The sequence below is a fragment of the Haplochromis burtoni genome, unplaced genomic scaffold, assembly GCF_018398535.1.
Source record: "Haplochromis burtoni strain Fernald_Lab_line unplaced genomic scaffold, NCSU_Asbu1 Contig_585, whole genome shotgun sequence".
Lineage (NCBI taxonomy): Eukaryota > Metazoa > Chordata > Actinopteri > Cichliformes > Cichlidae > Haplochromis > Haplochromis burtoni.
In genome coordinates, this window is record NW_024582946.1 from 226,357 (window position 1) to 238,667 (window position 12,311).

The window sequence follows — 12,311 nt, forward strand, 5'->3', positions numbered from 1 at the left end:
GGTATATGCATGTAATAGTGAAATCATACATAAAAAGCTCATTCACGGGTATTAATGCGGTCACCCACAGAGGAGAGCCTGATAGAAATATTCTCAAAAATGGATGAATGCCAGAACTGCAGCAGAGGTACATTATTCCCTGAATCACCCACTCTTTACACTTATGCACGCACACACACACACACACTTTTTTTCCCAATGCCTGCTATTCAAATTTTAAGAATTTGAAAAGTGTGTGCATTGGGGCTTTTTTTTTTTTTTTTTTTTACATATGTATAAAACACAAGACAAATTTATGAGTATTATTAATTATTTTAATATTATTATTATTTGCCTGTTGTGGTTATCCAGAGCAACGAAACTAGTTTTGACTCAATAGCAGTCTTTTGTTTAAGAAACAGTCACAGGTATCCATTTAAATTCTGCAGATATGTCTGTGTGTTGATGCATCCTTCACCATAAAGGATAACCTTTGCCTGGGTGAGCACAAACCTCCCCAGATCAACAAAATCCCTCCCTGTTTGCTCTTGTAAGGTAAAAATTCATTTTCTCAACAAGCACCTAAGCTCACCTTCTCCCACTGAACTGCATGCAGGGCACTGAGTCATATAACCTCTTTCACCACTGCTTCTGTTAGTCACTTTACTTTGCATCATAAATCCGCCTTCTTCTTTTTATTGTTTGTAGTTTCTTGAGCATAGCAGTGCTCTCTCTCATTGGCAAAGGAATAATGTGTAACCACTATTGGAACTGACCACTGCAGTCCCTTTATTGGTTGCCTGCAATGCTAATGAGGCACGAATGAAGCTTATTAACGTCACTCTACATGTCAGCGATAGCTAAATGTTACTGTTATTGTTCAAATAGAATTAAACAGCCTTGCAATAAATTCAACTGAAAACAGAAGTGCTAGAATTGGAGATAATTAAGTCATCATGCGCTAATATCATTAGAACATTTAATGTGAACATTTTTGTCGGACTTACCAGCTTAATTATTTTCAGCCAAGCATTAATAGTTTTTGACACGTAGCAAAAGCTACTTTTTGTATCTTCACAGCCCCATTAAGCTGTGCTTAATCTAAGCAAAAACTGAGAAGTAGAACTAACTTGGACAGGGCGCGTTGCAAGTGATCTTCTGTACGGACATGCCCTCGCAGAAGGCCCCGCCATTCAGTGGTGCCGGGTTCGTGCAGGTCCGAGATCGCTTCTGGACACCCCGCCCACATGGCGCATTACAGGCCGACCACTCCGTCCACAGGGACCAGCCGCCATTCACTGGAGAGAGTCCAGCAAAGTTAAGAAAAGAAAAAGAAGTAGAGTGAGGGCACGGCAATGAATAATACTTTTTACTGAACTCTGGCATAGTTAAACACTCTAACAAGAGCTGCTGGGGTTATTAATGATTATGCAGGCTCAGAGGCAGTGCAAGGCAACAATGTATAACGGTAGGAGCAGATTGAGCACAGCGCAATACGCTGGATATACAGCTCCCTGTTTCATAATTGCTCAGTTCAGTGTTTCTTGCACTTGGATTAAGATAAAGACAAGGAACTATGCGAAAGCAAAGAAAGCAGCCATGAAACGGAAACGTCGTTTCTAAAGGCGACACCGACTCATACTGGTTGACGGGTTTGGAGTCGACTGCTTAGCGTTGTGACTGAAGCACTTTATGATCTCTCTGTCTTTCTCTCTCTCTGCTCAGCAGTGCTATCAAAGCTGGCGAACCCACGTTTCTGGAAGGCCTCTGGCAAATAAATACTTAATAAGCAACACTCCTTTTAAATGAGATTAAGACACACTGGCTTATTTCCTTTCATAAAGTACACATTGATTTTAAATGAGAGGCAGTAAATTGAGTGTTTGAATAATACATTCATCTGAATAAAGAGGAAACATTGCTCTTCAGTGGGAACACAGAGACGGGTCTCTTAATCACTTGTGTATAGGGGCACAGGAAGCCGAACAAATTGATCTGAAGTGCCATGTAAACATTGTGTCACTACTCTGTAATGTGTTGTAGCAGGCAATAAGCAGCTGCTACGATGGCGTACCAAAGACTATCACAGTTGCCGTGGCGCTACGTCTCTTTGCCACAACGTTGCTGGCCAGACAGGTGTAGTTGCCCGAGTCGGACAGGCGCGCTTCGTTGATGATGAGGTTGTGGTCGGCTCGGGTGTCGATGTTGTCATCCGTCAGGGAACTCACCAGCTCTTCATTTTTCAGCCACTCCACCTGTCAAAGAGTGGTAATATAGTACTCATATGAGGAGTGTTTGCAGCAAATATCACTAACATCATAGTTAAGTACAACACACTAGAGCAATTCCACTTAACACCATGTTACATGGGCAGACAAATGGACCCAAGATTTAAAGCAATCCAATAACACAGGAAATAATGACTGATAGCTATGTTGACATGTATTCAAAATAAAGTTTATTTTCTGACATACAGAAGAGCTTTGGATAGGGTATAGGGGTTAGGGTTGGTTTAATCAAATGGCTATCTTGATTTACCTATTTGAGGCTATAAAAAGAAGCCAAAGATGGAAGAGCCAAAAAATGCAGTTCCTCTCTTTGCCATTTATGGTTAGGTTAAAAAGCAAATCAATCCCCATAGACTCTCATGGTAAAGTGCCAAACTTTAGCCTTAAAAACATGTTAACTGCCTTTTATAAACAAGGTCTTTGACCTCTATGGGTAGCTTCCCCTTTCATCAGAGCTTTACGGTGGGGGGATTTAAATACTGCTTGGGATTAAAGTTAATGGACAGGTTTGCTAACACAGGCTGCTCCAATCGGGTGCTAGGCCTTAGTTCTGTGTTACTAAACTAGACTATGTTTGTGCTGTTGGTACCTTCTAGAGCATTTTAATATGTGGGGTACAGCCCACCCAAGACGTTTATTCTTGAGTTTTGGTGATAGACATTTTAGCACTTTATCAGTCTGCAGCTTTGTACTACTTAGCAGCTATGCTAACCAGGTTTGCTACCTTTTCCTGATGACTTGGTAGTCCACCCTCTGATCAAAAAACAAACAGAAAAAAACAAAACAAACAAGCAAAATGCTGCGGCTTAAAAGTTGAGAAACTAATGGAATAGCTTACGCTGTAGGTTAGATCTTTTTGACCAGGATATGTGGTTAAATGCACATGTTAAACAAATATGTAGGACTCCTTTCTTGCATTTGTGCAATATCCCTAAAGCTAGAAAAATCCTGCTCAGAGTGATGCTGAAAAACTAGTTCATACATTAATTACTTGTAGGCTGGACTAGTGTAATTCATTATAATCAAGTTGTCCTAAAAACTCGATTAAAAGTCTTCAGTTGAGCCAAAATACTGCAGCAAGAATGCTGGCAGGGACAAGAAAAAGAAAGGGTAATTCTCCTATATTAGCTTCCCTTCATTGGCTTCATGTTATATCCACAATTAAATTTAAAATTCTTCTCCTTACAACAAGGAATAATCAGACCTCATAGTACCGTGTCACCCCAGTAGAGTACTTAGCTCTCAGACTGCAGCCTTACTTGTGGTTTCTAGAGTATTTAATAGTAGAATAGGAGGCAGAGCTTTCAGGCCCCTTTTCTGTGGAACCAGCTCCCAGATTGGATTCAGACACCATTTCTACTTTTAAGATTAGGCTTAAAACTTTTGTTTTTGAATCCTCCCTTAGCTAAGCTGCTATAGACCTTCCCATGATTCACTGAGTGTTTTTTCTTCACACACCTCTTTTCACTCTCTGAGCTAACATATCACTCTGTGTTTTCTTCCTACTGTTGCCAAGTAATTGGTCACTTTACCTTTCAATACAAAGTGCCTTGAGGTTTACTGTTGTTGTGATTTGGCAATATATAAATGAAAATGAATTGAATAGAATTAGATTTGGGTTAAAATAGACATTTTCACAGTGTTAACCACATGCAAACCTCGGTTTTCCATTTAACTAAATTGTCTTGTGGCGACTCAAATTTTACATCCTTTACTATAAACATACTACATTTATACAAGTCCTTTATTACATTTATTAAAGAACCCCTATTATGCTTTGGTTCTCTATTCCTGGCTCTTCATGCTGTCAGTGACTGAAGACATCCACAGAACACACAGAAGTCCTGCTATTCACATCCTTTTCTTGCAAGGGGCAGCCTGTCAGAAGAAAGTTGGTTTAAAGGGCAGAAATGCTAAAACAATGGGTCTAAGACAGATAAATAAGATTAATAGACTGCACACTTCCTGTCTTGAGCACTGGCTCGACATGGTGAAGCAACACTTTGTTTGTTTCGAGCATACTGAACCCTCAACGTGCAAATCTTAGTAGCAGATCCTGTATCTGGATTCAGCACCCTTAAAAAAGCCCAGCAATACACATAACTGCTGATCAGCTACATTTTACAAGGCCCACCCTGCTGATTAGCCACAACTAGGCAGTATAACCACTAACGCTAAAGCCATTAGGCAGTCAAAGGATGTGCTATAACCAATTACCAGCAACAGAGAGGAAAACTAATTATGAATTACAAACTTAGTGACGCTTTACTGCTTCTACCCTGGTAAGGGAGCTGCATCGCTGCATTTGCAAATTACATTCATAGCGCAGCAAAATGGGCTGGGCTGATGGATTTATAGGAAGAGCACAGGCAGCCACCCTTTATAATAAACAACACTCAGGCTGGATGCAAATAGGAAGCGCCTGTGGGCATGCAAACACTGGGTAAATAGAAATGACACACAGACCTGAGGGATGATGGATTGCAGGTATATATTGACATGAATAAAAATGATAATGAACGTCATAACATAGTAATCATTTCTCTCATTTTGTATTTTTCCGAACTTCTATTTCAACCAGTTGTGCCACTTCAAGTTAGAATGAGAATTTCTCTTTTTTTACAGTGCGACTGAGGGCCTGCAGATTTTTCTGTATAATTTAACACTGGCCTCTAACACGGGGGGTTTCATCAGAGGTTAAGCGGCCTAGCATCGTTAGATAGATAAGAAAACAGAGAGTCAGAGGAGCAGGGCAGGGGATGGGGTCTAATTTCTCATGATTAAAGTCATCCGTCACTGAAGGGATGACACGAGTCCTGGCACCCTCCCACACCGCACTACATCCATCCCCCCCACCACCACCACCAACAACTTTTTTTATGTATTTATTTCAATTTTACCCTGTGGGGAAATCCGTGACTTGAAAGAGGCAATTAATGTGTGGCACGAGCTGGCCCTCCCAGTGTGGGGCCACACTGCACATTAGCTGTCTGTCTGCCACTAACAGCCCTTGGGTACTGATGAAAAGATTCACCAAGCGGAAGAGAAGGGAGGAGAGAGACAGAGACAAAGAGAGGGAGAGAAGGAGGAGGTGATGGGGGAAAAAGATGAAGGGACAAATACAAATTAGGCCAGTGGTTGTGTGGTAGAGGATGTGAGGAATGAATTGCCTAATTGGCACATTTGTTTCACTTAGGATGCGGTCATCAGTGTCAGCCCTGACAGAGGGGTTACCAGGTGGGCCCCCGGCATCAGGACTTCCTTCCTGTGATTTCATTACCCGAATTGCCCCTGAAGGTCACGTCCTCACAGCAGCCAGGTTCCCTTATCTACTTAACTACCCACACACATACACATACACAGCTTATTCTTGATGACATTTCCTGATGATTAGATGCTGAGAAATGTGGGTGTCGAGGGGCAATTAGAGGACAGAAGAGCAATGTAAACGGGTGACACTGTAGCCATCACCAAGACTTATGAGGACAGTGCTGATCAAGTCCTTGCCAGCTGAAGCATTTTTTCCCCTCTGCTCGTGTGTCTCATTGCTTGGCTCTAATGGTCATTTGATGTCAAGGTGACTCAGTACAAATGGAGTGCTTCAGTGCCCTAAGGAGGAAAATCTGTCTGCTAAGTCATGCTTAGGTGTCACAATTTAACATGATCTCCTTCCGCCTGTGGGTGACTCTTACCTGCCTGACTGTGGGAAACAGAAGTTTTCCTCTGCTGAGCATCTCATCAGTGCAATTATATAGATTAAGTGTGCCACCAGGCATATCCCTGGTGATCACGTGACACCAGCAAATCAGACTCCTGGCTTCAGGGCTGATCCTCCCAATAGATCTCTCCGTCCACCAATCAGCAGGCCTTGTCATTAAAAGTATGTGTGCATCCACACATACACACAGATACACTTTGAACTCAGCATGACATGCTGTGTTCATCCGAACAGTCAGCCCGACAGCGGCAGGTTCATTCGGAGGGGAGCTATCTGCAGCTCTGTTGTGCTCTCCTGCTCTGGAGGTTAATCAAGAATGATACGTGGAGAACAGAAAGTGGGTCTGCATCGCCCATCCCCTCTCCCCTGTTGCTTCCCAAATGCCACCTCTCCTCCCCTCTGAGCTACAAGGCGCTGCATTACTATTCCACCTCGATCTGTCTTATCTTAACGAAATAAATAGAGGGAGCGCCCGGCTGCGGCCTGGGCCGGGAGGGATGTAATTGCTCGGCTTAATAATGAAGCTCATCATCTGCTCTCTAGGAGCTTTTCTCTGACCTATGAGAAAATAACAGAGGAGTCGGATGTGAAAGTAGAAACAAGTGCAACAGAGGCGGGAGGTGGGATAGAGTTAAATGCTAACTTGTTTTCGGAGCTGCATCGCAATGTCTTTGTGAAGCTCACCAGAGGAGAGCTTGTATCACGGTGCAGGAGCATTTAGTTGATGCTCCTTTGTACTGTGGCCTGTCTACCTGAGCTACTGTAGATCAAGGGGATTCATCCTGGATTAAAGGCTTTCATTCAGGGAAGCTGAAATTGGCTTCCAGTTTGGCTGTTCATTTCACACTTTCTCTAAGAGTAACCTCTCAAAAGAAACTCATTATACAAGGCTCTCATGGACCTCTTTTCTCCCCAAGTTAAAAGATCTACTCTGCATTCACATCTCCTGATATCTGTGAACTACAAGTGGAGAATTGGTCTTGGATCGGGAGCCGTGAAACAAAATTGCAAATAAGTTCCTTCTATGTTCTCTAACCATAGCCAAATTAATTTCAGCTCTCTGAATATGAGATATTTTGTTGCAAAAAGACCCCATAGAAAGTTACATTTTGATGCTTACATTTATTTTGTCCCACTGAATTCATAAAAAGACACCAACAAAGACTTTACTTTTGATTAAGACTGTTTTCTTTACAAAGAAATGATGTGAAATGGCTGAGAGGGTATAATTGTTGATTTAAGACCATTTCAACAAGTCTAAACATACAGAAACATACACAATAGCAGCCACGTCAAATGTCTTGTGGGAGAGACCCTACAATAATACAGGGATTTGGTTGGTTTTTTAGAGCATTATATAACTGATGAACATGCTGAACATCTTAGCTAACAGCTGCATTTAGGTGTCTGAACAAGGGCATGTAGCAAATAGAGACTTAATCAAGCTAGTTAGTAATCCCCAATATGTACAACAGTAATTCATTCATTCACTCACTTATCCCTTTTTAAGGGTTGCAGGGGGAGCCTAAGGGGCCTATCCCAACTGTCTTAGCGCGAGAGGCAGGGTACACCCTGGACAGGTCACCAGTACACACAGACAACCATTCTCAATCACATTCACACCTATGGGCAATTTAGAGTTCCCTTTCAGTCGATTCACTCGGTACAACACATAAGTATGGGATATCACGCCCTCGCGTGTCCTGGCTGAAGAAACCTTTAATCACGCCTTTAAGGCAGATGACGTGTGATGACACACGCACGGCCCCGCCTGCACATATAGCCGCTGTCATCACAGTCATCCCTCAGTTCTTACGCTCTTCACCTCGCTGAGAACACCTCTGCTGAGTTGGGCTAGCTAGCTGCTGCTAGTTAGCTCCGTTGTCTGCCGACTTGAACTTAGCTTAACTGCCCCTGTTGGTGTTAGCCTCCACCGCGCAGTTGGTGTGTAGGCTGCCCGCGGAGCGCTAATTTCAAGTTTTTCCCGTACAGCGTTTTGCTTTGTGTTTTGGAATGTACTCCAAACTGAAGCGAGCAAAGCAGAAATCTTCTGTTCGCCCCTGTCCTCAGGGATGCGGTTCCTCTTTGCACAACAGCGACCAGCACGATGCCTGCCCTGTCTGCCTGGGGATCGTCCACGCTAGGAGAGCGTTGACGGAACCTGAATCCTGTGCGTTATGTCGCCAGCTCCGGCGCTCGACCCTGGAAAGACTGGTGACCTTTGTGGAAAAAGTGCTGACGCTCGGCTGTCGCACGGCATGACCCTCTCCTTTCCAAGTCTGGAGCCCCGGCTTCATCCGAGTCCGAAGACGAGGATTTTCCGGTCTATGTCCCCGCAATTAGCTGGGCTGACCACATGGACTATGTTGACGGGTTAGCCGATGACGAGCCGGAACCATGCAGGAGCGCTGGCGGGCTGAAGCCCGTCAGCGCTCCTGCATGGTTCCTGCATATGCATGGTTCTCCATAATCGACCATGATGCACCCTTGGGTTTGGACGCGCTAGCGCACCAATGGCCAGACGTGCTCCTGTATGCATTTTCCCCAGTGGAAATGATATCTCCAGTTCTAGAGAGAGTGCGTCGGCATTCCCCCTCTCTCTCTGATTCTAGTGGCCCCTTGGTGGCCCACAAGGTCGTGGTATGCAGAGATAATCAGCCTGCTAGCAGCGAGTCCTTGGCAGCTTCCTCTCCACAGGGATCTCCTCTCTCAGGCGGGAGGAGAAGTGTTTCATCCGCGCCCAGATCTGTGGCGCCTTCATGCTTACCTGCTGAGAGGTTAAACTTGATTGCTAAGGGTTTGCCACCTAGTGTGATAGCGACAATTGAGAGCGCTAGGGCCTCATCTACTAGAGGCTTGTACGCTTACAAATGGCGAGCCTTCGAGCAATGGTGCCAGGACCACCACATTCTCCCATTTCAGTGCTCTATTGTGGATGTTTTGACATTCCTGCAGGAGCTGCTGGATAAGGGCCTTTCATTTTCAACAATTAAGGTTTATTTAGCAGCTATATCTGCTTGTCATATTGGCTTTGATCGGGTGACACTAGGTGCACATCCCCTCGCCATACATTTTCTGAAAGGAGTTCGCCGGCTGAGGCCCGTGCTTAAGTCCAGTGTCCCTGCTTGGGACTTGTCTTTGGTGCTGGAGGCCCTTTGTAGCCCCCCATTTGAACCCATTGAGTCTGTGGATATGAAATTTCTTTCGTATAAGACTGCATTACTTCTCGCTTTGGCTTTGGCAAAGCGAGTGGGTGACCTTCATGCGCTCTCTGTGCATCCCTCCTGCACACAGTTCTCTTCTGATGGCCACAAGGTCGTATTGCCTCCAAATGCTGCCTACTTTCCCAAGATCATGCCTGCATCTTATAGCTCAATGGAGTTGAGTTGCTGAGCTTTTGCTCCCCTCCTTTTGCATCTGAGGAGCAGAGGATGCAGCATTCTCTTTGTCCAGTGCGTGTGCTACGCACCTACATTGAGCGCACTCAGAATGTGCGTTTATGTGACCAGCTGTTTGTCTGCTTCGCTGATCCAAATAGAGGTAGAGCTCTGTCCAAACGGAGGCTGTCCCACTGGATTATAGAAGCTATCTCACTGGCATACGACACCGGTGGTCTTGCTTTTCCCCACGGGGTGAGAGCTCATTCCACCAGGGGGATGGCAACCTCATGGGCTCTTTTTAAAGGGGTGCCTGTAGCTGATATTTGTGCGGCAGCTAGTTGGGCATCAGCGCACACTTTTGTGCGGTTTTATCGGTTGGACGTTACAGCCCCTTCGGTGGCTCATGCTGTCCTTTCTGCTGGGTCTACCACTCACTAAGGATGTGGTGGTCCGATTCCGGTTCGGTGGCTGCTCTGTGGGGCGTGTATATATGTCCCATACTTATGTGTTGTACCGAGTGAATCGACTGAAAGGGAACGAATAGTTATGTCAATAACTTCTGTTCCCTGAAGGAGAGGAACGAGGTACAACACAAGGTGGCCCCACTGAGCAGTTTGGCTTGGTGAAGAGCGGCTATCGAACTGAGGGATGACTGTGATGACAGCGGCTATATGTGCAGGCGGGGCTGTGCGCGTGTCATCACACGTCATCTGCCTTAAAGGCGTGATTAAAGGTTTCTTCAGCCAGGACACGCGAGGGCGTGATATCCCATACTTATGTGTTGTACCTCGTTCCTCTTCTTCAGGGAACAGAAGTTATAGACATAACTATTCGTTTCCAATAAACATGTCCCCACTAACTGCATGTCTATGGACTGTGGGAGGAAGCCAGAGTACCTGGAGAGAACCCACAAAACATGGGGAAAACATGCGCCACACAGAATAATGGTGATGGTGGAATTGAACGCAGGACCTTCTTGCTGTGAGGCAACAGTGCTAACCACAATGCTAGTGTGCTGCTTTGCTAAAACAGTAATATACTTAAAAATCAAAGTATCCATGTGTTGGTTATTTCCACCGTTCTTTTTCTTTTTTTCAGTCTTTGAGTGAATATGTTGATCAAAGGGTAATTGATAAGAGGAACCTAAAACAGGCTACAAATGGTCCACATGCAGACTGTTTGGCTGGTTGATTCATTGGTTTGTGTCTTCCTTTTTCCTCGTTCTATTGCAAAAGCACATACCTTATTTGGATGAAAATAATCTTTATTAGTGCAAGTCAATGGAAAACTAAGATATCGTAATATTTACCGCTCTCTATTTGTCACTACAGGCCACCTTTGTAACTCAGCTCAAATATGATTAGTATATTTTTAAGCTTTTTTGTAATCAATTTATATACTAAAATATATGAAATACTTTATTTCTCCTCTTGAGTACAGCAGATAATTGGACCTGCACTAATACTCAGTTGTAATTTTCATGTCAGTATTTCAAATTGTGCTACAAAGCCTGTTAGAAAGTTCTGTTTCTTTTTCTTTGAGTGTGTTCTTGAGTGTAAGTCTGCCACCTCAGGTTTCACTGTTGTCGGGGCATGCGTCACAAATTGCACTCTTACGTTTCCTACCCTCACTTTTGCTTCAGTTGTTGTGGGACATGGTGCAGAAGTGTGCCGGAGACCTGTGACTTGAAGATACTGCAGAAGATTGAAGTGCAGGCATGGCTGCTCTAAGAAGCAGGTAAAAGAAGTTGAGTTTTTGTAAGAAAAGAAACCACCCAATTCTCCTATTTCTCTTAGTAAAAATGTGCCAATCACAGTTAGACAACTTCCATGGAGTTATATTTTTATCACTAGGTTTACACCTAGTGATAACCACTGCCACATCTGAAGGTTTTTGTCTCCTCAAATGCAGTGGAAAGTCTGAAAGGTTAGAGCTCATTAAAGGAAACAAACAATAAATAAATAAATAAAAATAGTTTTAAATGTATTCATGGTTAAGGGAATATTCTTAATTGGGGAAAGAAAAGGAACCGTTTTCCTTCTAAGGCCAACATTTAATTTTACCAAACACTACCTGGAGGTATCAGTGTCTCATTATCTGTTTTCTACAATTTCTTAATTAGAGACTTAAACTTGCTGACTTCTCACAAGTTGCTGAGATTTAAAGGATTGTAGTTAACATTATGCATTTGTATGATCATTGATCACATTTTTTTTTTTACTCAAAAGATAAAGATAATATAATAATAATGGATTGGATTTATATAGCGCTTTTCAAGGCACCCAAAGCGCTTTACAATGCCACTATTCATTCACTCTCACATTCACACACTGGTGGAGGCAAGCTACAGTTGTAGCCACAGCTGCCCTGGGGCAGACTGACAGAAGCGAGGCTGCCATATCGCGCCATCGGCCCCTCTGGCCAACACCAGTAGGCGGTAGGGTAAAGTGTCTTGCCCAAGGACACAACGACCAGGACAGAGAGCCCGGGGATCGAACCGGGACCTTCCGGTTACAGATACGCTTCCCAACCCCCTGAGCCACGGTCGCCATATATTTATTTTTTGCATAAAATTTTTTTGCATTTTTTGCATAAAAATAAATATATAAATTCTGTCTTACAGAATTAGATTTGATTTAGACTGAAGTATGGCAATAATAATAACTAGAAAGACTCGGGTGCGCACTATATTTCCAAAGAAAGTGATCTAGAGAGGTAAAACTGCGTTGTGTCAGCGGAGCTTCCTGTCTGACTGTTCACAGCCACAACACAAGCTCCCCCAATCAAAAGTTTCAGCAAGCACTGTGTTGTCTAACATGCAAATTTTGAGCCCCAGAGATATAAAAGTGCTCACTCCTACTCGCAAGTGTCAGCCTAGATGCAACAACTTTAATCTTCCACTTGACCTACTGCACCTTTTCAAAGAGGAACTTAACTGTCTTTGTA

General features: G+C 43.7%; 1 protein-coding gene across 1 annotated transcript in view; it reads right to left on the reverse strand.

Annotated features, from left to right (window-relative positions):
- LOC102294053 (netrin receptor UNC5D) overlaps positions 1 to 12,311 on the reverse strand; it is a gene marked incomplete at its 5' end in the record, with an annotated part of 168,017 nt that overhangs the window by 98,893 nt on the left and 56,813 nt on the right. The window contains 2 exons of the mRNA XM_042214549.1: positions 1,110 to 1,277; positions 2,054 to 2,234. Of these exons, the coding sequence (XP_042070483.1) occupies positions 1,110 to 1,277; positions 2,054 to 2,234 (349 nt within the window). The remainder of the gene's footprint in view (positions 1 to 1,109; positions 1,278 to 2,053; positions 2,235 to 12,311) is intronic.